Genomic DNA, 27,810 nt, shown 5'->3' on the forward strand with positions numbered 1-27,810 from the left:
CTAGATGCCCTTCAGTAGTTGAATGGATAAAAAAAAAATGTGGCCTATATATATTGAATATTATCAGCAGTAAAAGAGAATAAAATCATGGCATTTGCAGGTAAATGGTTGGAGTTTAGAGAAGATAATGCTAAATGAAGTTAGCCAATCCCCCCCCCTCAAAAAATGCTGAATGTTTTCTCTGATATAAGAATGCTGTTTCATAGTGAGGTAGGGAGGGGGAACATGGGAATAATAGATGAACTCTAGATAGGGAAAAGGGGTGGGAGGGGAAGGGAGTGGGCATGGGGTTAGAAATGATGGTGAAATGTGATGAATATCATTATCCAAAGTACATGTATGAAGACAGAAATTGGGGTAAATATACTTTGTATACAACCAGAGATATGAAAAATTGTGCTCTATATGTGTAATAAGAATTATAATACATTGCACTGCCATATATAAATTTTAAAATTACTTAAAATAAATAAATCCTTGCTTTGGAAAAAAAAGACCTTCAAAACAGTATTTTTAAGTACCGCTTAAAAATAGTTCATGTTTTTGCCACTTTGTTAAAGGTGATATATGAGGTATTCTTTTTTCCCCCCCCCCAAAGTTATGAGAATACTTTTCTCTTGATCTACAACTAATACATTTGACACATTTTTTACCAGGGAGGGAAGGAATCAGTGTACCTTCTAGACTTCACTAAGTTACTTCTAGGTAAATATGGTTTAACGAATTTTCTTGTTTAGCAGCATCATTCCTGGGAGAGCAAAAATGCAGTCACTAGTATACTCCTTAATATGTTGTAGCAACAGTAAACCTATTTTTCAAATCTGAATGTTCTTGGTGCATCATTTCAGCTGAATTTTTTTGGTGAAGTATTATTAATTTCTTAGCAATTCATTTTTATTTGAGATAGAAATACTGGTGATTTTCAAAAATCACTAAATCAGGCAACATTTCAGCAACACTTCTTTGTATCAGTTCTAGATACACAGTAGTTAAATGATAAAGCCTAAAAAGCCTATCAGGGAATAAAAAAGAAAGTTTGATATGGTAAGGCAGTTGATCATATTTACTTATATGAGTTCTTTTCTTTCATTAATAAAATACCACTTTTACTAATTCTGAGCCAGCCCTTCATGATGACCTATGGGCTGTGGTTTTCATGAAATTGTATTTCATGGAATAAGCAGTTAGAAAAAGTGAGTCCCACAAACTGACAAGTCTACAGGAATTTTTACATTTATTTGTTTACTATTGCTCTAGTATTCTCCGTTGCTGTTAAACTCTACAAAGGCTTCCAATAAGCATTCAGGCAAATCAAGACAGGGATTGAGTGGCATGGGCATTGCCAGCAGAAAGCTTTCTTCATCCCCTTGTTTAATACTTACTTTGTGTGGGTGTTCTCAGCCTGCCTGGGAGCATAAGCTGTGGTGTTGAAAGGATACCCCAGGGAGGGTTGAGAGGAAGGAAATAAGTGGTAACCTATATCATGCAGTGTCTGAGCCCTGGCAATGCTGGCCTGACCCAGATAAATGTTTGATTTGCTGATTAAAGCTTTTTTCCATGCCAAACAAGTAAAAGTCATCTTTGTATTGGCCGTGAGAATGAACTAATATGAAATAACAGTTGAGAATCCTAGCTTGATTCTAATGGGTAGAAAATGAACTCTCTTTAGGACTAATTCTATTCATATTTATGTTAATCTTTGAAAAAGGGCAAGAAATGAGTAGTCTTAGATATTCAGTTTGTCTTCAGTCTTACCACTTACTATAATTATGAATGTCAAAACATATAGATGATTTTGGAAAGTAGCTTTTAAATCAGGACTGTGGACCATGAAAGGCTAAGGAAAGCATTTTATTAAAACAAATAGTTTTTGTCTTATATGATAATGAGAAATCCATCTATGCTATTTCTGTTCCATTTGATAGAGCTTATTTTTAAATGATTTGATACCTTTAAATACAATTCTTTAGGAACATTTAAGAAATTTATCATATTGTTATGTTACAAATCATCTCAAATTTAGTAGCTTAAAACAGCAACCATTTTATCCTATTATTTCACAGTTTGAGTCAGGAAGTAGGACAGTGTATGGTTTCATCTAGAGTTTCATCTAGCATTAACTGGGGTCACTGGGTAGACATCTTTTTTTTTAATTTATTTTACATGAGCTTTATTATTATTATTATTATTATTATTATTTGCATTACAATTCTTAATACACCTTTATACCACAGTTTATCATATCTCTGTATACAAAATATGTTGATATCAAATTCATATCTTCATACATGTATTTTGTATAACAATGAGGGTCTCCTTCCACCAGCCATGCAATTTTCCTTCTCCCTCCATTTCCCTCCCACTCCTCTTCCCTAACTAGAGGTAATCTTCTTCCCATGCTCTTCCTCCCTACCTCATTTTGAGTCACCCCCCCTTATATCAGAGAAGACATTCGGCATTTGTTTTTTTTGGGATTGGCTAACTTCACTTAGCATAATCTGCTCTAACACCATTCATTTCCTGCAAATGCCATGATCTTATTATTTTTTTTTTAGTGCTGAGTAATATTTCATTGTGTATAAATGCCACATTTTTTTTCCAATTATTCAGTGAAGGGCATCTAGGTTGGCTGCACAGTTTAGCTATTGTGAATTGTGCTGCTATAAACATTGATGTGGCTGTGTCCTTGTAGTATGCTGTTTTTAGGTCCTTTGGGTATAGTCTGAGAAGAGGAATAGCTGAGTCAAATGGTGGTTCCATTCCCAGCTTTCCAAGGAATCTCCATACTGCTTTCCAAATTGGCTGCACCAATTTGCAGTCCCACCAGCAATGTATGAGTGTACCTTTTTCCCCACATCCTCGCCAGCACTTGTTGTTTGTCTTCATAATGGCTACCATTCTTACTGGAGTGAGGTGGTGTCTTAGAGTAGTTTTAATTTGCATTTCTCTGATTGGTAGAGATGATGAGCATTTTTTTGTATATTTGTTGATTGATTTATATCCTCTTTTGAGAAGTGTCTGTTCAGGTCCTTGGCCCATTTTGATTGGATTATTTGTTTTTTTGGTGCTTATCTTGTTGAGCTCTTTATATACCCTACAGATTAGCGCTATGATGTGTGTAGGGTAAAAATTTGTTCCCAGAATGTAGACTCCCTATTCACCTCACATATTATTTCTCTTGCTGAGAAAAAACTTTTTAGTTTGAATCCATCCCATTTGTTGATTCTTGGTTTTAATTCTTGTGCTATAGATGTCTTATTAAGGAAATTGGGGCCTAGCCCCACGTGATGGAGATTAGGGCCTACTTTTTCTTCTATTAGACGCAGAGTCTCTGGTTTAATTCCTAGATCCTTGATCCATTTTGAGTCAACTTTTGTGCATGGTGAGAGATAGGGATTCAATTTCATTTTGTTGCCTATGGATTTCCAGTTTTCCCAGCACCATTTGTTGAAGATACTATCCTTTCTCCAGTGCATGCTTTTGGCACCTTTGTCTAATATAAGGTAGTTATAATTTTGTGGGTTAGTCTCTATGTCCTCTATTCTGTACCATGGGTCTACCTGCCTGTTTTGGTGCCAATACCATGCTGTTTTTGTTACTATTACTCTGTAGTATAGTTTAAGGTCTGGTATAGGGATACCACCTGCTTCACTCTTCCTGCTTAGAATTGCTTTAGCTATTCTGGGTCTCTTATTTTTCCAGATGAATTTCATAATTGCTTTTTCTATTTCTATGAGGAATGCCATTTGGATTTTGATCGGAATTGCATTGAACCTGTATAGTGCTCTTGGTAACATGGTCATTTTAATAATATTAATTCTGCCTATCCATGAGCAAGGTAGATCTTTGCATTTTGTAAGGTCTTCTTCTATTTCTCTCTTTATGGTTCTATAGTTTTCATTGTATAGATATTTCACCTCTTTTGTTAAGTTGATTTCCAAGTATTTTATTTTTTTTGAGGATATTGTGAATGGGGTAGTTTTTCTCATTTCCTTTTTAGAGGATTTGTCACTGATGTACAGGAATGCCTTTGATTTATGGGTGTTGATTTTATATCCTGCCACTTTTCTGAATTCATTTACTAGTTCTAAAAGTTTCTTGGTAGAGTTTCTTGGGTCTTCTAGGTATAGAATCATATCATCAGCAAATAGTGCTAGTTTAAGTTTTTCTTTTCCTATGGTTAGTCCTTTAATTTCTTTCGTCTGTCTAAAAGCTCTGGCCAGTGTTTCAAGAACTATGTTGAATAGAAGTGGTGAGAGAGGGCATCCCTGTCTTGTTCCAGATTTTAGAGGGAATGCCTTCAGTTTTTCTCCATTTAGAATGATGCTGGCCTGAGGCTTAGCGTAGTTAGCTTTTACAATGTTGAGATAAGTTCCTGTTATCCCTTAGTGTTTCGAACATAAAGGGTGCTGTACTTTGTCAAATGCTTTTTCTGCGTCTATCGAGATGATCATATGGTTCTTTTTTTTTTATAAGGGAGAGGTGAGAGAGAGAGAGAGACAGAGACAGAGAGAATTTTTAATATTTATTTTTTAATTTTCGGCGGACACAACATCTTTGTTTATATATGGTGCTGAGGATCGAACCCGGGCCGCATGCATGCCAGGCGAGCGTGCTAGCACTTGAGCCACATCCCCAGCCCGATCATATGGTTCTTATCTTTAATTCTATTGATGTGATGAATTACACATTTATTGATTTCTCTATGTTGAACCAACCTTGCATCCCAGAGATGAATCCTACTTGATCATGGTGCATGATCTTTTTGATATGTTTTTGTATCCTATTTGCCAGAATTTTACTGAGGATTTTTCCATCTATATTCATTAGAGATATTGGCCTGAAGTTTTCTTTCTTTGAGGTGTCTTTGTCTGGTTTTGGAATCAGGGTGATATTGGCCTCATAGAATGGATTTGGAAGTACTCCCTCTTTTTCTATTTCCTGAAATAGATTGAACAGTATTGTTGTTAGTTCTTCTTTAAAGGTCTTGTAAAACTCAGCTGTATATCTGTCCGATCCTGAGCTTTACTTGGTTGGTAATTTTTTGATGGCTTCTTCTATTTCCTTACTTGATATTGGTCTGTTTAAGTTGTATATATCTACCTGACTCAATCTGGGCAGATCATATGACTTAAGGAATTTATCAATGCCTTCACTGTCTTCTATTTTATTAGAGTATAAGGTTTCAAAATAATTTCTAATTATCTTCTCTATTTCTATATTGTCTGTTATGATATTGCCTTTTTCATCCCGTATGCTTGTAATTTGGGTTCTCTCTCTTCTTCTCTTCATTAACATGGCTAAGGGTCTGTCAATCTTATTTATTTTTTCAAAGAACCAACTTTTAAGTTTTGTCAATTTTTTCAATTATTTCTTTTGATTTTATTGATTTCAGCTCTGATTTTAATTATTTCTTGCCTTCTACTGCATTTGCTGCTGATTTGTTCTTTTTCTAGGGCTTTGAGATGTAGTCTGAGGTCATTTTATTTGTTGGCCTTTTCTTCTTTTAAGGAATGAACTCCATGCAATGAATTTTCCTCTTAGTACTACTTTCATAGTGTCCTAGAGATTTTGATATGTTGTGTCTGTTTTCATTTACCTCTAAGAATTTTTTAATTTCCTTCTTGATGTCTTCTGTAACCCATTGTTCATTCAATAGCATATTGTTCATTCTCCATGTGCTGTAGGAATTTTTCTTCCTTATTTTATCATTGATTTCCAATTTCATTTCATTATGATCAGATAAAATGCATGGTAATATCTCTATTCCTTTGTATTTGCTAAGAGTTGCCCTGTGGCATAATATATGGTCTATTTTTGAGAAGGATCCATGTGCTGCTGAGAAAAAAGTGTATATCTGCGTGATATTGGTTGATATATTTTACATATGTCAATTAAGTCTAAGTTATTAATTGTGCTATTGAGTTCTATAGTTTCATTATTCAACGTTTGTTTGGAAGATCTGTTCAGTGGGGAGAGAAGTGTGTTAAAATCTCCCATGATTATTGTGTTGTGGTCAATTTGACTCTTGAACTTGAGAAGAGTTTGATGAACATAGCTGCACCATTGTTTGGGGCATATATATTAATGATTGTTACGTCTTGTTGGTGAATGGTTTCCTTGAGCAGTATGTAGTGTCCTTCTTTATCCCTTTTGATTAACTTTGGCTTGAAGTCTATTTTATTTGATATGAATATGGACACCCCTGTTTGCTTCCGAGGTCCATGTGAGTGGTATGATTTTTCCCAACCTTTCACCTTCAGTGTTTGTATGTCTTTTCCTATCAGATGAGTCTCCTGTAGGCAGCATATTGTTGGATCTTTTTTTTTTTAAATCCAGTCTACACTGGGTAGAAATCTTTAGCTGAAAGCTGATTAATCTGGAGGATCCAAGATGACTTCATTCATATGCCTGTTACTTCAGTTGGGCCAGTTGGAAGGAAATTTGGGTTCATCTCGGACTCCTTTCCATCCTGTCTCACTAGCAGGGTAGTTGAAATTCTTACTTTCTTGGGACTCCAAGAGCAAAATATTTTAAGAGATGGAAAATGTAACTATTAGCCCCCTGGCCTGAGTGACACTGGCACAGGTCTATCCTACTCTTTCCACTGGTGAAAGGCATAATGCAGTTTAGTAGAGAAAAGGAAGGGAGCCACATAGAACATGCTAAAGTAATGATTATACAAATGTATTTGCACATTGGGCTGTTCACCTGTCTACAGAAAGAGATGTGCAATAATCTTTAATTTTCTGCACATGTACATGTTGCTTTCTTTTTAGACTGTGGGAAAAAATAGCTGTCAAAAAGTCAGAGGTTTTTAAGCCATAAGAGACATTCATCCTAGTCTAAGATTCTCCATGCTCTATAAATTTTTTTTAAGAAATTAAAAAAAAAATTGTAGGGAATGGTTCACATGCCTGTAGTCCCAATTACTTGGGATGAACAATTGATTCCAGGAGTTTGAGATCAGCTTTGGCAACATAGCAAGACCCTGGGTCTGGAAGGAAGGACAGGAGGAGTAGAGGAAGAAGGAAGGAGGAAGTTCAAATGAAGTTAAGTGACTTGTCTTAGCGACTTAAAGTAGAAATCCACAGAAGCAAGTCTTTTGACACTTTTCGTGGACCTCTTTCCAGAGCATATTCATCTCATCCTTGGGTCATTCCAGATAAAAAAAGAAATAAAACGTGTAGAATTTTATTTTTCCACGGAAGACAGTAGATCTTTCAAAGAGATGAAAGAGTTTCAATAGGGTAGTATATCACATGGTGATAGGGAGGGTCTTTGATAAGCTTTAATAACTAAGGCTTAATAACTAAGGTATGAATAGAAAAAAATACTATAAATATTAACCTTCCACTAATTTACCCTAGAGATTACCATTGGGTATTGTTTTATTTTCATGTTGCATACTAGTTCTGAAATTAATTTTGTACTATTCATGTCTTACCATGTCTTGTAAAAAGTATGTCCAGTATGTAAAATTTTAGTTGTATTTGCATTATATATTTCTGACTTTTAAAAATAATAATATTGCTTATGAAGATGAAGTAAAATTATACCTGCTTATGTTTGAAGGAAACCTTTCATTCTATGGAGAAATCAGAGCAAATATCAATATTAGCTTTGTAAATCATCACCTGAATTACTTTATTCCTTTGTGCTCCTAATGTTTTCCCAATACTTAAAATTTTGTAAACATTTTAGTTAAATTTGACTGATATTCTGAGTATAAAACTCAGATCAAGATTTTTTTCTTAAAATACCCTTTAAAGGTTATGCAGTCCTCCATCAAGGTCATTTAGGTTTATGAGTCACATGATGCCTTCCAATCTTGTTGCTGTAAGAAGTCCCTTGCATTTTCAGATTTCTGTGACCTTAGAGTAAATGCTGATGTCTGGAGACCTAACAGGATGATAATACACATGTATTTGTGCATTAATTTATTCTGTGATTTTACAAATGCAAATTAAACTTTTTAGGTGATAAAATTTCACAGCCCTCTTTCCTGAAATAAATTACTAGTTTTCTTATTAAAATAACTGAATTGAGGAAGAATTAGTCTGTTAATTAGGTAATGGGTAACTATAGGTTCCAGAGTGTGTGCTTTAAGCAGTAATTAGGTTTTGGCTTACTGTGCCCTATGAAATTGGTTGGTAACTAGATTATTTTAAAACAAGGTAAGATGTGAGGTTAGGGGCATATGTCAGTAGTAAAGTTCATTCTTAACACAAAGGATGCCCTGGGTTTAATACCAAGCACCAACCAAAACAAAAACAAAAGGCAACTCTTAAATTTTGCTAGCTGCCTTTGAGTAGGGATGTGAATCACTGAGAAATGTAATGACTTTCTTCCAGACTGTTGGTGGTGGAGCAGTACAAGAGAGGGTGCCAGAGCTGGATAGCAGTGGGCCAACAGAGCAGGACAAAAACCATTCTAACAGCAGCACCTTGTCTGACCGAAGACTCAGCAACACCAGCCTTTGTAGCATTGAAGAAGAGTATCGAACAGTGTATGAAATGGTGCAGCGGATTCTCTTGTCAACACGTGGTTATGTCAATTTTGTGAATGAAGTATTTCGCCAGGTTAGTGTGTGTTTATGCATGTGTTACCAGTTTATGAAACTGAAGAAATTTTTGTTCTTGCTTGTATTAGCCAGCTTCCTGTTACTCTAGAAAATACCTGAGATAAATACATTTGAAAAGATAAAGGCTTATTTTAGCTTATAGTTTTGGAGGTGTTAGTCCATGACCAGTTGGCTCTCTCACTTTATCCCTGTGGCAACACAGTACATTATGGCAAGAGCAGGAGGCAGAGGAGTCCTGTTCACTTCATGGCTGGGTGTGAAAAATAGAGAAAGAGGAAGAGTCCAGGGTCTCACAATCCCCTTTGTAGGCATGACCCTAGTGGTGACTAAAACCTTCCTCCAGGGCACACTTCCTGAAGAGTTTCTACCACCTTATCATAGTGCCAAAATGCAGACAAAGCTTTTATTTATTTTTTTAAAATATTATTTTAGTTGTAGTTGGACACAATACCTTTATTTTTTATTTTTATTTTTTATGTGTTTCTGAGGATCGAACCCAGTGGCTCGCACATGCTAGGCAAGCACTCTGCCGCTAAGCCACAACCCCAGCCCCAACAAAGCTTTTATTAAATGCATGAACCTTTGGAAGATATTCCAAATTCACATTGTTTTTTTACTTATAACATTCCAAGAAAGACTGTTGATGAGTTGGGCTGAATTATAGAAGTCAGTAATGATCCATGAAATCCTACTTTTTGTGATCCATAAAAAGGCTTTTATTGTGATTTTTTTAAAAAAAGTTTTGTTTTTGAAACATTCCTTTATAAGGAAAGAAAACTCAACCAATATCTTAATGTTTCCATAGCAAACTAAAAAAGGTTAGAGGTAGGTGGTCAGTGCCTGAGTACCCAGAAACAAGTGGACTAATAACAAAGAGGCTGGTTTGTTCCCAGGGCTTCAGGGAGTCCTGTAAAATGTACGTTCCTGAGAAAGGAAAAGTACACATGAGAAGTATTTATGGCAAGAGAAAAAGCTGAATAGGGAGGGGAATAAAAGGAGAGAAAGGAGCTCTGAGGCTGAGACATGAAATAGAAACTGGTAAATGGAAAGGTGCTGGGAAGAGAAAGTAAACAAGAAAAGAGGTATAAGCAAGGGAGGGAAGAAATTTGCAGCCACAAGTGACATCAGAGATTTGCAGCCAGGGCTGATATTTCCCCCTACCCCTTTTGGTGGGGGGACACACTGAACAATGTCTGGAGACTATTTTGATCATGATAACAGAGAAGGGGTGGTACTGACATGTAGTGGGTAGCAGTCAGAATGTTGTTAAATATTCTGCAATGCATAGAACAGCCCTCACTCTTAATTACCATCCAACAGTGAACTATCCAGCCCAACATGGCAGTAGTGCTTTTGTGGAGAAATTATAAGCTAGAGCCCTCTGACAGAACAAGGAGAACCCTCCACATGGGTTTTAATTATTGCTCTTTCTTGGTTAATGATGGTTTTTCTTATACAGAAGACAAAATGTGATTTCGTTCATAATAATTTGTTTTTCAATTTTAAATAAAGATATTCAGAAACTATTTAAGTCTAAAGGATATTAAAGTTTAAAATGGACATTCAAGAAATGCATATTTTTAGTTGGGAGATGAGATATATGCATATACTGCAGAGAATAGTGTGAGATGGTGGAAGATCAGATGTCCCCTTGTTATATGAGATTAAAGGAAGACAGGAAGATTTGCGGCAGGGGCTAAAGGATCAGGTGGTGCAAGTCACCTAATACAGGATGGTTCAGCAACTTGAAGTAGTAGAAATAGTAATTGAAGAAAGATGAAATTCAGCAATGTTCAGGACAGCGTCCATCTCTCCTCCCCCCAATAGAAAGACAGGCAGTGGTAGAGTGCTTAAGTGTGAGCATTTATGATCACTGGGTGGATCCACTGGAAACTGTTTTTTAACTAGAGTTTTTCAGTTAGATGAAAAACTGTTGTGCCCCTTTGTATAGGTCATGAAATCAGCTGGGTGAGTTAAATCTAGTTTTATTTTTTAAATAATAAAATAGATCAAAACATTCCACAATGTACTTCATGTTACAAGGATTAGTATTTCTCTGTGAAACATGATTTATTTATGTAATATTCTCTCTATATAGATGCATATATTCTATAACATGCCTTGCTTAGGTAATGATCTGAATAGTTTGAAGCACTATTCTAAAGGATGTTTATTCATGGGGTTGTTTTGTATATTGATTTTATTTTAAAGAATAATTTTATTAAAAATATGTTCATTAGATAAATACAGTCTATAATTATGGAAGAGAAAGCAAAAACCAATTGCTGAAAACACCATCATCTAAGTGATCATCATTAATGTTAGAAGAATATCATTCTAAGTATTTCAGTATGCGTATGTGTGTTTATTGACCTTGCTATCTAAATAGATGAGACACCTGCAGAGAGCAGCTGGATAAGAAAGGATGTAAGCAGGCTGGCAGGTGGGCAAGAGGGTGTCAGGGGACCTGAAAGCATAAACATACCAGAAGTCATACATAGAAAATCAGACAGATAAGTGTAATCAGTCCAACTCTCAAATATGGAATTAAGCAGGTTGGTGGGAAAGTTCAGATAGGAGATGCAAAAAGGCAGACAAGTGCAAATGGACAGGTAGGCAAGCAGAGATGAAATGGGCAGGCAACCATGTGCATGGACAGGTAAAAGTGGAACAGGACAGATCTCAACTGAGATCAAGGCGAGGTTAGATAAGTACAAGTGCCAGGGGTCAGGATGGGGACTGAGAAAATATGACAGTGGAATCTTTAATTCCTCAAGAGTATTTTTTTTTTTTTTTTTGGTGGCACCAGGGCTGTAATCTGGGAGTGTTCTGTCCCTGAGCTCCATCTGCATCCCTTTTTAAAATTTTAGTTTGAAATTGGGTCTCTCTAAGTGATCCAGGCTGGCCTCAAACTGTGATCCTCCTGTCTCAGTCTCCCAATTTACTGGGATTATAGATGTGCACCACGCTGCCTGATTTGGAATAATGTTTTAACTACATGTTATAATTTTAGGTAGCACTATTGAATTCCTGTTATGAAATATGAAATTAGCAGCCTTATATTTTCTTCAGCCCCCTCTCTCCGTCTGGTAACTTTATTATAGTGTAAATTTATCTCATCGTTTTAAATTGATTTTGGAATGTAAAGGTACGGAGTTGTTTAGACTTGGTTCTGGTTTTAGTAGATCATTCCTCTTGGTTCCATCGTTCTAAAATACTTGCTTTGATTGACTTTGTGGTTTGCCTTGGTTTTTCATTGAGTATTTTCAATAGGGTGTCTGGAACTCTGTTCCATGAGTTCTTTTAAGATGGCAAATGTTTTTCTTTTGCTTTTAACATATGATCAGCAGCTGAACTGGGTTTAATGATATTGGTTTTCTTTCATTTAGGAATTTGTAAGCCAGAACCTTTTTAGGCATACAATTCAGATGCAGGAAAACCTCATAAGGACTTCAGTTATATAATTGAAATTATAGAATTAGTAGATTTGACATTTTTAAATAATTTAAAGACAAGTTTGAAAATGTTGCAGTAAACAAGAAACTGCAACACATGACCAATTCATATTTGTTCAGGAGAAAATAAAATTTCTGAAATGTTGAAAAAAACATGTAATAATTGGAATGTTAAAAGAAAACCACAGTGGGTAAGTTTAATAGCAGATTAGATGCAGCTCTATATAATAAAATGGATGAAGAAACTGTTCTGATTTTACCTCAGAGACACAGAAGTGAGAACCGTAAGAGTGGGAGACATGGAGAGTCTAGTGAGAATGGCTTATGCATTCTTTTTTGTTTGCTGTTCTAGTTGCTGAGAGTAAACTGTTATGATGATGAATTTCCCTTTTTTCCCCTTGAAAGTCTATCAGTGTTTGCTGTATTTTTGGCAAAACGATAGCTGCAGTACAAATTTAGAATTGTTGTATGTTCCTCTGGATGGAATTTAAGAAACTTCTATCGAGGTTCTAAGCAACTCAGCGAGACCCTGTTTCTAAATAAAATATTTTAAAAGGGCTGGGGATGTGGCTCAGTGGTTAAGCCCCTTAGAGTTCAATCCCTGGCTTCCCCCTCCCAAAAAAGCAGCTTCTCTCTTTAGTAATGCTTTTTTTTTTTTATGTTGCCTCAAATTCTTAATATAGCTCTGCCAGTTTTCTTTTGGTTAATGTTCGCATGCTATACATTTTTCCTTTTGACTTTCAGTCTCCCTATGCCCATATGTTTTGGTTATTCTCTTATGAATCATGAATAGATGTTTTTAATTTTTTTCTTGTGGTACTGGCATTGAGCATAGGGCCCCATGCTTGCTAAGTAAGCCCTATACCACTAAGCTATATCCTCAGCCCTTGAATTGTTTTTTAAATCCAATGTTATAACCTCTGCCTTTTAATTGGAACATTATTCCATTCACATGTAACACAGCAACTGCTTCTATTGGGTTTAAATGTGGTGTCTGCCATTTTACTTTTTAATTGTATTGAGTTCTTTCAGTTTTCATGTTTTTAGTATATCATTTTTCTCCTCTAATTAGATTAGTAGTATTATACTAATTTGTATTTATTTTAATGATTAACAACATGTATCCCTAACTTAAATTTAGTATTAACTTCAACATAATTAATAATTTTTAGTTCCATTCATTCCTTCTCAGTTTTCCTGCCTTTGTTATCTATTCAAATTCTATTTTATGTGTAGAATATATATATTCTATGTTTTTAAACTATTGTCAATTCTTTAATTTATGTATTTCAGAAGTATCATCATTTTATCCAGTTTTATTCATATATATCATCATATACTTTACTATCTGCATTTATACAAATCCCTTTTGTTATATTTTATTTCTTCCCTAATTTCTGACTGAGGATAATTTGGTTCTGCCCAGGGGATAATTTTTTAATATTTACCTTAGTTCATGTGTTTTGGTAACACATTTTTCTTATCTGAAAATGTCTGTATTTTGCTTTCATTTTTGAAGTGTATTATTTCTGGGTGTAAAATTCTACCATTATTAACTATTTGCTTTCTGAACTTCAAATAATTTTGTTTATTACTGTACATTGTTTATAACTCATAACTGTTCAGTGGCTTCCACTTGAGAAGTCATGGTAAGTCGTGTGGTCATTACTTTGGAGGAAATGTCTTTTTTCCCTCTTTTTTTTTTTTTTGGTACTGGGGATTGGATCTAGGGCACTTAACCACTGAGCTACCTAGCCAATTCTTTATACTTCTTATTTTGAGACAGGGTCTCCCTAAGTTGCTCTCGAACTTCCTGCCTCAGCCTCCCAAATTGCTGGCATTACAGATGTCTGCCACCACACCTGGTCTCTGTCTCCTTTAAAATTCTTGGATTATTTTTGATTTTCATTGCTTTTATGGTAATATGCTTTGTATTCATCTTGATTTTTTTTGTATGTATGTGATTCTTGAATCTGTGGATTGATACCATTCACCAATTCTGCAAAACTCTCAGCCGTTCTTTCTTCTAATATTATTTTCTTTTTTTTTTCTTCCTTCAAACCATGCATATATAAGAGTAACCTTTTCATTGTATTTTCTCTCCAAAAGCGTGCATAAATAAGAAGCAATATCTTTTGTTTTTCCTTGCTTCATTCTGGATATTTTCCTGATATTTCTCCCAGTGTTTTCTTCAACTGTGTCTATTTTGTATATGTGGATATGCACTGAGTTATTACTTTTGGTTATTTTATTTTAAAGTTTTATTTACTTCAGTTTTTGATACTCTCATTACTTAGATATTCTGTTTTTAAACTATTGTCAATTCTTTAAATTGTGGTTTTGTTTGAATTGACATCTTTGCTCATATTTCTGATTTTATTAATATGTTATATATGATATTAACCAGGTTGTTCATAGAAATAATTTTTGGTTTACCATGATTTTATTTTCTTTTTAAGGAGTTATTATTTGCTTTCCAGGAGTAGGACAATGTACCATACTTTTATATTGGACTTGAGTTACATGGTTGTCTATATTTGTCAAAACTGATTCAATAGTTTTCTTAAGATTTTTGCATTTCATTGTTTGTAAATTTTACCTAATAAAGTAATGTTGAGCTCTAGTCAGTGATATGCATGCTGAAGAGTTGATGGATGAAGAGAGTACCAGTGTTTGCAGTTAACTGAAATGCATCAAAAATAAAGTAGATTTAATGAAAGATGTAAAAGGGGTAAATTCACAGATAAATGTGTGATAAAGCAAATACAGCAATGTCTTATGGTGGAATCATAAGTGATTATATGAGCATTCACTGTAAAAATCTATAAGTGTGAAAAGTTTTATAATAAAATTTCAGGAAGATCATTAGAATGGGATGAATGGGATACCCTTGTACTTGGTCATACAGTGTGTGTGTGTGTGTGTGTGTGTGTGTGTGTGTATGTATGTTGAGCTTCCTTGAGCTGTACCTCAGGATATTTGATACATTGATACATTATAGTCTTATTATAACACAAACTCCTCTGTTCTAGAATTTGATATGATGTAACCATCACCCATGGAAATTTACAAATTGTATTTATGTTATCTTTTTATTGCTGTGACCAAAGTACCAGACAAGAACAACTTAGAGGAAAAAAGTTTACTTGGGAGCATGGTTTTAGAGGTCTCAGTCCATAGTCAGTTGACTCCTACTCTGGGCCTGAGGTGGAAGGCTTGGTGGAGGGAAACTTCTCAGCTCATGGCAGTTGGAAATAAGAGAGCAAGGAGCCAGGGACAAAAATCTAATCCTTAAGGGCATGCCCCCAGTGACGTACTTCCTCCAACCATGCTCCACATGCCTGCAGTTACCACTCATTTATCCATTTAAATTATTAATCCATGAAATGGATTAGTCCACAACTCTCATAATCATGTCACTTCTGAACACCCCTATATCAGCTAACATGACCTTTTTGGGAGACAGCTCATATCCAAACCATAAAAGCATGCATCCATGTTAAAGTGAAATCTGCTTATAATGGCATCCTCTGGCAGGAACCTTAAGATAGCTATTAAAACAAGTCCCAGAGACTTGATATAAAGACCTGAATTTCAGGATTACTAACTTTAGAACCTTTGGAAATTATCCTTAGTACTCTGAGGCTTAGTGTTCTTATCTGTGACATTAAAGTAGTCATCAAATTCGGGGTACCTATTTTTTCTGCCCACCTTGCATGCAAAAATAGCTCTTAAACTTGAAAAGCAAAAGGCAAATTAATTTCCCCTTTAAATTCTATAATTCTGGAATCTGATCATATTAATTCAAAAGCCTTATGTGCAAATATGTAAGGTGGTTCTTTAATACTAAAAAGTGCTTATAAGTATGCATAATGCTAACAAGTGGCCAGTGGCTCTTATTAATAGTGGCAACTGTACTTAGTGTCACTCTGATGTTGAAAGGTGAGAAGAAAGGAAAAGAAGGAAAAAAAAAAAGGCCAGGAAAACGCGAAGATTAAACAAATAAAGCAAAATAATGATTTGTAGCAGTTGCCAACTGCTGTGTTATAAGTACTCCAACCCGGGCCAATTCAAGCCATCAATGTGATGTCCCTGAACATGTGATAATCAAAAAATCTCTACAGGTATGATTTGGTTACTTTTGTGGAAATATGATTCAGAATATAGAAGTTGTTTTTAAACTTCATTATGTTTCCTGGCCCAGTTATGAGAACATCTTCTGTTCTTTGAAAGTCCACACAGAGATGTGTGGATTTTTGTGGTATATTTACAACCTCTATTTCTGAAATTAGTGATGGTCACTGGAAATGTCTGTTATGTGATCTGACCTCAGGTAGAGTTAAAAGGAGTTTTCTCTTTTCCTTTCAGGCATTTTTGCTGCCTTCCTGTGAAATAGCTGTAACAAGAAAAGTAGTTCAAGTGTACAGAAAGTGGATCCTGCAGGACAAACCTGTGTTCATGGAGGAACCAGATAAAAAAGATGTTGCCCAAGAAGATGCTGAAAAATTAGGATTTTCAGAGACTGACAACAAGGAGGTAAATTTAGTGCCTGTCTTTTGAGTTGGGAGTATATATATTTTAGCAAAGAAAATCTGCTCAGTCAAGAGTCTCACTTATTGGGACACAGGCAGGCAGATCTCATATGCTGTTTGATGAGTAGACGAGTTCTGTGAGGACCTGCTTCAAAGAGACATCCTCTGTGTTCTGATCTATATCACAGTCGTCTCCTAAACCTCAGGCTAGGGCCATATGCATGGTGTCATTGTTAGTGTTCTAAGAGGGTTGTTTAACAAGCCATCATGTTTCACAGGTCTCTGTGTGAAACTAAAGAAGACACTGCTTTCACCTCAACTTGTTTAAATAAATAGCATTTGGAGGAACTAAATTTAGAATGTTTTTTCAGAATTTTCTTGTGCATTAAACTGTACAAGAAGCAATTGGGTGTTAAACATTTGAAAGGACTAGCCAAATAAATAGCAAGTGTTGCCTGCACCATCAAGAAGGAGCACTGAATGCTGTCCTCCTGAAGGGCTGCTGTCCATATTAAATAAAGCAAGAGGTTGGATAAATCTAAAACCATAGGTGCAACTCTTCCTGAAACACAAAAGAAACTTAAGTCATATTTATATTTCTGGCATGCTGTTTTGAAACTAATTTAAAATTCTTAATCAGAGCCATATTACTTTTAAATATCTGTATTAATTCCATAATTTTATGTTTATGTATTGTTGAAATCACTTTAATAATTAGTCATGATATTGAAATGAGTAAGCAAGCTAATGAAATTTGTGTGTTTTAGAGGCCTGTCTCTTTTGCTCCCTCAGGCATTGACAAACATGACTCATTCCTTCAGCATATACTAAGAGATATCCACTATTTTGGGTGCTAGAAGTAGAGTGGCGAACAAATAGAGATGATATTTTCCTAAACAGAAAAAAAATTGCTCTCAGAACCTGTTTTCTTGTGAATTTCAATGGATGTAAGAAATTAAATGTGTTGAGTTGGGGCATAGTTCAGTGGTACAGTGCTTGCCTAGTATGCACAAGGGCCTGGTTAAATCCCCAGTACTGGAAAAAAAAAATAAACCCAGAAAGAAAAGAAATTAAATGCTCAAACATATGCTTCTTTGCACTTTGTTAATGGATTGTTATTTTCTGAAGGTCTCATCTGAAAATTCTGGTCATAAACGATCTTCCAGTTGGGGACGCACATACTCTTTCACAAGTGCCATGAGCAGAGGATGTGTGACAGAAGAGGACAATACAAATGTGAAAGCTGGTGCCCAGGCTATGCTGCAGGTATGCTGCTGACCAGGACAGGAAGACCCCCCTCCCCAGCTGGAGGAATCATTTTGAGAATATTGTTTAGCAGGAATAATATCATATTAAATGTGGTTATATTTTTAGCCACCTGGTAGTATTTTACCATTTAGCTTCTAAATTCTTATTCTAATTTTCTATTTAATTTCCAGCTATAATTGTTAAAGTTATTTTTTCCTAGTCAAAAAAGACATGAGAACTGTTTGCAGTTTTATGAGAGGAGTTATTACACAGTAAATGTGAAATGTCTGAGATTTAAAAGTTTCTTTCAAATACATGGGAGCAGTTACTTGGATGCTAATTTGTAAGGCAAGTTTGGTGATTATATATCTTATAAGTAATATTCCTCTTAAAAATTGCCTATATTTATAAAGAACAATGACTAATGTAATAGCTTTTGGCTATATGTCTGAATGAACATGTGAAGTAGAGCCCATACCATTTGGAAACATTGGAAAGAACAGTTTTGGCTCCTTATTTAACTTCCCTAGATCTCAGGACTTTTATTAAAGAAATGGAGATTGGGAGATTACCTCTAAGGTCCTATATAGCTTGAAGGCAATTAGGAGTATAAGTGAAAATATAAGGTACCTCTTATTCCCCTGTTCCCTGGCTCCCTAGCTTCCTTTCGCTTTCTTTTTATAGTTATATCCAGTTGGACATCCCATGTAGAGGTCAGGCATGGAGTATTTTTAATATTAATCATTGGATCTGTATATTTATTTTGAAATGCATCCACTAGTGAGCCAGAGAAGCACTGTTTGTGTATTTGTACTGTTGCACATAAAGGAGCCCTAAGAAGGAATATATCTTTAGATAGATGAAGCCGATCTATCCTCATCAGCAGATTGACAACTCAGAATATCTGAGATTGATGGGCCACTAGTGTCATCTGCATTTTACTGTGTGTTTCTAAGTAGTAACTCTCTACATAGGAACCAGGATCATTTTTTCCTGAGATACCCTGCTGGTAAAGGATGGTGAACTTGGGATTTTAACAGATTAGGTAGAGCATGGAGTAGTCAGCTGATTATTATGTATATTTTATTTGTAATCTGTTTTATATTATTTTATGTTCTACTACATAATATCTTTATACAGTTAAAAAAATGTTTCTTGAAGATGTGCAGTGTGGTTCATATGGCCTTGTCTGTTTCTGGGCACACTGTTGTTCCTCAAGGTTGACACCGTTCTTGGGTGGTGCTAGCCATGCTCCTCAGGAAGCAGGAGTCCATGTGCCTGGAGAATCAATAAAAAAATCACATAGTTCTGTCATAATCCTGTGTCTGTCCACAGGCTCTCTTTATCTACCTTCCCTCTACTCTAAATTTTTTTCACCTAAATGCAGTGATTCTTGTTTTTCCTTTTTCTGTTGTTTTTCCTTTTTTCTGTTAAGAAGATGTCAAAAAGAAGTCTTCAAATCTTTTATGACTCATAAACTTTTTAAAATTACACCAATTATATGTAATAGCATTTTTCCTCCTAGGCAAAGGTCTTGAAAGGTGTCTATTGAAGTGATTCTAAGGGATGAACTAAAAATGTCTTGAGTATATGTTAGTATCTTGCTTGCCTTATTGAAACAGATATCTTAAAGGTGATTCAATGGTAGGTGATTAATATTATTATCTGTAGGCAAAATTTGTTCAGATGTATATGGCTAATTATATTTTCTAATGTACAGTTATTAATTTTTAAGGTATTTCTGACAAATGCTGCAAACGTTTTCTTGCTGGAACCATGTGCTGAAGTTCCCATGCTCTTAAAAGAACAAGTTGATGCTTGTAAAGCTGTTTTGATTATTTTTAGGCGCATGATAATGGAGCTTACAATGAATAAAAAGACATGGTAAGTTTATTTCAAATTAATTAATATTGTAAAACAGATGTTTCTATTTTTCAGCATAATTGAAATGTTAAGGTTTCCATTTATTTAATGATGTTACCAAGTTAACAATAAGATGATAATCAGTCTTTTGGAGCAGTTTCTGTGAATTATGAAGAAGGTAAGTACCCAGTACTTTGATAGTTCATTTATTTTCATTATTCTTTTTAAAAATGCTCTTGAACTAAAAGTAGTCATATTACTTAGAGGTAGGTTTTTCCATTATAAACTGTCATCAAACAGTTTTGTGAAAAAGCAGTGCTTTATAATATCTTTCTTCATAAGTCCAGAAGAGGTTAATTGCCTTGAAACTCTGTAAACTGATTTTTATTGCTTCAATAAAAATGAATAAAATGAATAGCTGATGTGTGAATGGGTACAAGTACTGCCTGTGTGAGATGGTAAAAATAAAATAAATAATAAAAGATGCAGGAAAACCTTTACTCCCCTTTCGGGCACAAGGAAAGCACACAAGTCTGTTCACATTGTATTCTTCTAGTACTTCTCCTTTGAGGAGGCGTGACTAACAGTCAGTGTTTCATGAAATAGAAAGGATTGATCTGTGATTCAGACTGGCAGCTTGTCACTGTTAGAAAGATTTTTGAAACTGTAGAGCTTTTCATGGCCACTTTCTTTCAGAAAAGTCTGCATGGAAATTCCATGGCTCTCCAAGCTTTCATAGGTTCCTAAATTGAATTCACTCTGTGTCTTTATCAGCCGTTGCTTCAGTCAGTTTCATACTTTCTAACAGCAACTCCCTTCACCAAGGTTTTATCTGAAACTGGGCCTATCTATCTCTTATTCTCATCACATTTGCATGATGGGCATGTGACTACTTGTGTAGAAGGAATTGTTTTCAAGACTCACTTGACAGGGGTCTAGGTACCCTAACTACTTAGCAACAGGCTGTCCCCAGCTCTGCCATTTATTCTCCTAACTGTCCTCTTCAGAGTTGCTGTGCCTAAATCTTACGTGACTTGGCTACTCTTCCTTCTCTATGCTTCCAGAGTTCAGAGGCAGTCTATAGGAATAAGAAAACACGTGGAGTAGAGTGAGAATGAGAATGTATGCCAACAAATAACTTCAGGACTGAAATGAGATTGGGCCAGTACAAAGAAGGCAATAAATCTCCAGAAGTCATAGATACTATAAGAAGTTTAATGAGATTCAACATCGTGTATTGTTAAGAGTAAATGCTGTCCTGTTACATAGAGATAGAAGAAAAGTATCAAGAAATTATAGTTTAGAGATCTCTTTTTCTGATCATGATTACTCTTCCCATTCTTGGTTTTATGACTAAGGAGTTGTAAGACCAAGGAGAAAGTAGTAAAGACGAATGAATGGTTAGTGTAAAAACCTCACAGAAATCGAGTGATTTCCCCCAAAGAACAAATGGACCCAACCTATACACAGTAGGTAATGTGTTTTCTGTTCCCACAGAATCCAGAAAAAGAAAACTCAAGCAGACACTTTGATGTGAGGAACAATAATTTAGCTGTAAGAAAGAAAAATGCCCTTTGGCATTTTCCTAAACCACTGTTTATTGTAATTAACAGTGTTATGTAGTGTTTTCTACTGTTCCAAGACTTTTTATTTATTTATTTATTTGTTTGTTTGTTTATTTATTTATTGGTACTGGCAATTGAACCTAGGGCCTTACACATGCTAGGCAAGCACTCTACCACTTAACCACATCCCCAGCCCACTTCTAAGAATTTTTACATAAAGCCCCTTTTTTAAGATACTTTAAAAATGCGGGCACATTGTGATTTAGATGTTGTGACTGAGATGTTGTGACTGTAGTTGTTCCAACTGTCAGGATTTTTGGGGCACAAGCACAGTGCCCATTAGTGTCCAGTCATGGCCTTTCCATGCCCTTCCTGCTTACAAGAGGACTATGAAGCTCAGTTGTGCTATGGTGCTCACTGTATGTGTCCTTGGAGTGAAGATCAACCAGAAAGTCAGTTTTATATTCTATCACAAGACAGGTGGGGAGACCTTTTATGTTAAATAAAACAAAGGATGGGAAATTAAACAGTACTACATAGGTTCAGACTGGCACAGCTATTCCCTAAGTGCCCTTAAGGCTGTAGTACAGTTGTAGAAAAACCATCTTGACTCCCTTTCTGCAGTGGGAAAAAATCGGGGTAGGAAGATGTCTTTTTTATCCTGCCTATTGGTGTGGATGTGGGAGGCATGTTTTTAGAACTGTTGTAACATAAAATAGCTTATTTTATGATATTTTAATGTAATTGGCATGTAGACTTAGTACTTTTGAATAATATATGATTATTAATGTTGTTGAATTCTTAATAGAATTTCTCATATCTACAAATTAAAGTGCTTGGGAGATGTTATTATTAATATGAGCTTTTATTTTGGGTGGCCCAGGGAGCAGATGTTGCAAATACTACTCAGGATAACAGAAGCTGTCATGCAGAAGCCAAAGGATAAACAAATAAAGGACTTGTTTGCCCAGAGCTTGGCAGGGTTACTATTTAGGGTAAGTCTTTTATATTAAAACACTGAAAATGCAAGAAATGAATCAGATTTTACAGAAAATTAGTTTTAATCATTGGGTATTTTAAGAATTTTCATGATGAAATTAATTTTGAATTTTTAGAAACATTCCTTCTTAACTGTGTCCTAAATTTTGTGGTCTATTCTTTGCAATCAATGCTGGCTTTCCTACCTCTATGCCATCTAATTCCTCTTGATTTGCTCAAAGGTGATAGAAATTAGCAAAGTAACAAACACTTAGAACCCTGGTGGTGGATCAAATAGGTGTGGAGGTACAGAATGTATGGAATGGAATAAAAACTTGAGAACCGTCCATGTGTTAGACAATTGTATTTAAAGCCACATGACTGAATAGAGTCACCTAAGGAGAAAATACATGTCCTAGAGAGAAGGGGACCAGAAGAGGGCCTCTCCACAGTTGAGAGAAGAGGGAGCCACTCAGATGCTGAGAAAGGATGGCCAGTGGGCCATGAGGAGGCCCAGAAGAGTGTGTGCCTCCACCTTGGATGCCTAGAAAGAGAAAAGCAGTCAGTTGACTGCTAGCTTTGTCAAGATGAAGGTTGCTAAGAATGTTCTAAGGGAATGAGGCGTACTTGGAGTAGATGGAGGAGAAAATGAGAGCCAATTAGTGGGGCAGTTGCCTACTGTAGCATAGTCGATATTTATATGGTACATAGAATTTATGAACATTCCTAAAACAGACAGTGTGAAAGGGCTCTGGAAATATGGGACATTCTACACAAATACAGGTATTGGTTCAAAGGGTAGATCGGACATTGAATAATTTGTTAAGAGGAAGCATGGTGGGTCATGACCTGGAGTGATGATTGCAGGGAGGAGCAAGTAGTGTCCTTCCCCAATTGACCTGAAAGTAGTTTTAGAGAATATATATTAAGAGCATACATAGAGTACAGATAGGACATGGAGATGAAGATGACAAAAAGAAATTGTAACGTGAGGGGATCAACTATTCATATCAATTTTTAATAATTCACTATGATTGAATGATCTTGGCTTGATAAAAAATATATAAGAGGCTGTAGAACTAATTGGCATGTACTCATTTGCTTCCTGAGTACTATCCCTTTTGTTCTGATTAGCTTGCCTAGTTTGTGGATATGTGGAGTGGTACTGCGTTCTCTTTTTGCATGTGTCCAACTTTGCTTTGCTGTTGCTGGAGAGTTGTACTGATCACTGCTTTGCTGTCTGCCTGAACAAATGGACACTCTGCTCTCTTTGCTCTGGAAAATCTCAAGTTCCCATTCCTGGGCCTGGACTGCCAAGTGCATAGGAGCTAAAGCCAGTGTTAGGCTGGTGAGTGCTTAGGCCTCATCCTTACCAGTTGTCTGACCTTGCATCTATTGTGTTGGGATTTGAGAAAGAACTTGTTACAGAATTAAGCAAAAATCTACTCTGGAGTTGTGGGGGTGAGGGTTGTTTGTTTTGTTTGGCTTTTTTGAAAAATCAAATCCCCTCCATTAATGGAGAAATCTTGTTAGATCTTTGTTGATAAATATTTTATGGGTCCAGGTTATTTATGCTTTTGATGTCATTGTTACGTTTTGGGAATAATTAGATTAAATCAAGATACATGCTTAAATTTAGAATTAACACTAAAATAGTGGAGGAATGATGGGCCTTTTAGTGTTTGACAGATCCTGGTTCTGATCCCAGCTCTTCCTCTTCCTGGCAGTGTGCCCTTGAGCACACCACTCACCTTTCTGAGCCTCTCCCCTGATCTCCCACAATCAGGAGAGGACTCCTTCCTACCCTGAAGGGTTGTCATGGGAATTAGAGCAGATTAATTGGGGATTTATGATCATCTGCTGGGCTCCCATGTACTTATGTGAGATCCAAGAAGGGAGAAAAGTGGTAAAGGTCTGGAGAGATTGGGCAGACTGTCAAGTGGGCACTACTTAGTGCCACACTAGATAAAATGTGCTAATTATGATTCATTTGTCATCTGACTATCTAAAATGATCAGATACTTGATTTTTTTAAAACAATTTGAAAAGGGGAAAGAAGATTTTAAGTAGCCATTATCCTTCTATCTATCCTTTACTAAATTTTTCTTCAGTACTTTTTTTTTCTTCTCTGTCAGTAGATACTCTAGGTTGATTTTTGACTCAGTTTTAAATATTTACTAATTAATAGTGATTATACCATTCATGATATTTTAACCTTTTTTCAGTTCTAAATACGACCTTATGCATGAAGCTGTGAAGGTATATCGGAAAACTATGGTCCTGCTATTTATAGTTAGATCCATTACTTGACAATTAAGAGTGCCTTTAAAGGTGGTAAGCAGAGAGAGGTAGGAAGTGGTTGATTAGCAAATGTACCTAAAAGGAGTGACTTATGAGGCAAAGTGTTTTATTATGTAGCTTCTATGCTAAGCTATATTTCATAAAACATTGAATTTCAATACTGACAGAATTAAGAGGTGTTCTTATCCACCTTTTTTATTTTTAATGAGACTTGCCAGTGACTTGACCCAGGTCACAAAGAAAGGTAATGGCAAAACCTAGAGCTGGGACCTTCTCTTTTCCTCCTTCTTTGATAAAAGAGTAATTAAAAGCAAACTCTGCCTTTTAATTCAAAGATGTCACCACTCCCCTCCCTCAGTTATCTTTTATGACTTTGCTATGTGTGCAAGAGCTGTTATAAATTTGCTGATGATTCAACAGGTCTGCATACATGTTTGTAATATTTGCTAAGATGAATTTTATAAGCTGCATGAAGTCATTCTGCCGTTGTTTTATGATTAGTCAATAAAGTGAAGCCAAAATAAAATTCCCAGTGTATAAAGGAATCTAACTACACCAAGACGTCTGGTTTTATCCCTGAGGCTACTATTGTAGCCAAGGGTGATGTCAATATGGGTCTCTACTGTTTCCTCTTACTTTGCAAAGATTATATTTATTGATCTAATATTAGATAAATATTTATTATTAGATCAATAATTACTATTGGATCAGTATTAATAATTTATTATATACATGTATTTTATGGTAATGATCTTGAAGTCTTTGAAAAGAGAATAAAAATAAATAGGTGATAGCATTTCAGTCATAAAAAATATTTAATAAAATTTTTTCTTTCACATTGTTTTAGTTTTCAAAAACATTCACATTAGTATCAGATTTTAAATGGGTATTTAAAATTTTTATTTTCAATATACTTAACTATTTTACTTCTGCTTTGACATTTTCCCTTTTAAGAAGTGCAATAAACATAAATTAAAGCACAAAGAACAGGTATATTGCAAAAGGTCACATTAAATATTATTTCCAAGTGGTCAGACTAGACCTGCTAGATTTTTATTTCTCAAAGTTTTCCTATGTTTGAGTTAAAGAAACAATGGTTGTAGTTTCAAAAATCTATATATAATTTGTCAGGGATATCTTCTTGGGAGAAGAGATATCCAAGTTGTGGCCTGGAAAATAAGTGGAAGTTAAAGAGGTAAAACTAAGGGAAGGCAGAGAACAAAGAGTGTGTGCAAAGGCAAAGAGCAGGAGAGACCAGGTCGAAGAACTGGGAGAATCTCAGTGGAAGACATTGAATTTTTTCAGTGTCACACTCTGCTATAGGCGCCTGAGGGACATATGAGTAGAGAGGTCTCTAGTAAGCAAACAAATAGGCAGGAAACCAGCAAAGACATCAGGGCTAGACATGGAGATTCAGAAGTCTACAGCATACAGAGGGTAACTGAAGCCTTGGGAATGGAATGAAGAGGCAGAGAGGGATCTGCCAGAGTATCAGACAGTACATGTGAAACATTCTTTCAAGAAGTTTGGCTTTGAAAGCGGGAGGGAAAAAGGCTATAGCTATAGGGAGAATTTGGGTTCAAGGAAAATGTTTTGTGTTTTTAAGGTTAGGAAAAATTGGAGCACAATTAAATACTGATTAAATTAAATACTGATGGGCAAAAATTAAATACTGATGGGCAATTAAATACTGATGGGCAAAAGCTGAGAAAGTAAGATAGGTTGGAAATAAAAAACGGTGAGGTTATAGAAGCAGAAAAACTCTGAGGAAGAGGTCCAGAGCTTAAGTGGGAGCAAATGTAGAAGAGCAGGAGCTCCTTTTGGAAGACAACCCACAGGTGGAGTCTAAGCTAGGTGAATTCAGGTAAGAGCATAGTTCTTGTGGACTGAAGTTGAAGAGAGTCTCATTTAATGGGTTGTTTCCTCTGAGGTCTGCAGTGAGCCCATCTGCTAAAAATCAGGGAGGCGATGGTGGGCTGAGTTCACTTATAGATAAAGGAGGAGAAGTAGTCACTGGAGAGCAAGGGAAAGAACTGTCTCAGGAACAGAATAATTATTATACTGAGGGCTTTATCTTTTCCCTAATTACAGCCAGGGCCAACCCCCTGCTCTAGAATAATACTGGGTCAGTAGCTTTGTTCATTATGGTAACTGACCTCAAAGAAACTCAAATCCTGGTTACAGTTTGCCAAATGATTTTTGATCAATTAAAAACAACATCCAAGAGTACTTATGTTTTAAAACTTTATTAGTAGTAACTTAAAATATTTTATTAAAAATTATACTTCCTCCCAATTGTATTCTCTTGTTGGTTGGTTTAGACTCTCATCGTGGCTTGGATCCGAGCAAACCTCTATGTGTATATTTCTCGAGAGCTCTGGGATGACTTTCTTGGTGTACTGTCCTCCCTCACGGAATGGGAGGAGCTCATCAGTGAATGGGCAAACATAATGGACTCTTTGACAGCAGTGCTTGCAAGAACTGTTTACGGAGTTGAAATGACAAACCTACCTCTGGATAAATTAAGTGAACAAAAAGAGAAGAAGCAACGAGGCAAAGGTACTTCCACTCTCCCAGGATAGCACCAAATTCCTAGAACTGGGAAAGATTGTGTATTTATACATTGAAGCAATCAACACATGACATTTCATAATGAACTGAACTAACCAAATAACATCTTTTTAATGGTGGCATTAGATTGAGTCTCATATTACTCTGTTCCCTTAATGTGACCAACAAGTTTCTGAAGAGGCTGTGAAAGGAGAAAGATGAGACAGAAGTAGTAGCAGTGATAATATTGATAACTAACAATAATAATAATAATGGCCAGTTTTTTGAAGGTCATCTCACTTCACCATCATGATGACTCTACAAAGTTGATATTATTATTATCCCGGTAACATAGACCAAAATGAAGTACATAGACTTTATAGTGATTGATTCATTCTAGATCACATAAGAAGTGATAAAGACCAAAATCAAAGCCAAGATTAGTCCTACACCATTAAGATGTAGCTGTTTGCCTTCTGAGGAAATTTTGGGAGAAATTCTGAATGCTTCCAAGGGAAACTCTCATCTGTACTCCAACTTACTCTGTAAAGATTGAGGCAGTTCATAGGAATGCATATAGTACAGTAGATGGAATGCAAAAAGAAATGGGGCAAAATGAGCAGGGAGGAGCTACAGGTATGGTTATAATACCAAATTGCATGCTATAGAGCCTCATATGCTTGCTGGGAAGGTAGGGAAGGGACATCCTTGGATTTGATTTTCATTTTTGCAGT

General features: G+C 35.7%; 1 protein-coding gene across 5 annotated transcripts in view; it reads left to right on the forward strand.

Annotated features, from left to right (window-relative positions):
• The window catches only part of Ralgapa2 (Ral GTPase activating protein catalytic subunit alpha 2), a 325,597-nt gene that overhangs the window by 84,866 nt on the left and 212,921 nt on the right, over positions 1–27,810 (forward strand). For all 5 annotated transcript variants that reach the window (XM_076851458.2, XM_076851460.2, XM_076851457.2 and 2 more), the window contains exons 10-15: positions 8,355–8,582; positions 16,408–16,575; positions 17,700–17,837; positions 19,555–19,703; positions 22,131–22,242; positions 26,848–27,085. In XM_076851458.2, coding sequence (XP_076707573.2) covers positions 8,355–8,582; positions 16,408–16,575; positions 17,700–17,837; positions 19,555–19,703; positions 22,131–22,242; positions 26,848–27,085 — 1,033 coding nt within the window. The remainder of the gene's footprint in view (positions 1–8,354; positions 8,583–16,407; positions 16,576–17,699; positions 17,838–19,554; positions 19,704–22,130; positions 22,243–26,847; positions 27,086–27,810) is intronic.

The sequence above is a fragment of the Callospermophilus lateralis genome, chromosome 3 (assembly GCF_048772815.1).
Source record: "Callospermophilus lateralis isolate mCalLat2 chromosome 3, mCalLat2.hap1, whole genome shotgun sequence".
Classification (NCBI taxonomy): domain Eukaryota; kingdom Metazoa; phylum Chordata; class Mammalia; order Rodentia; family Sciuridae; genus Callospermophilus; species Callospermophilus lateralis.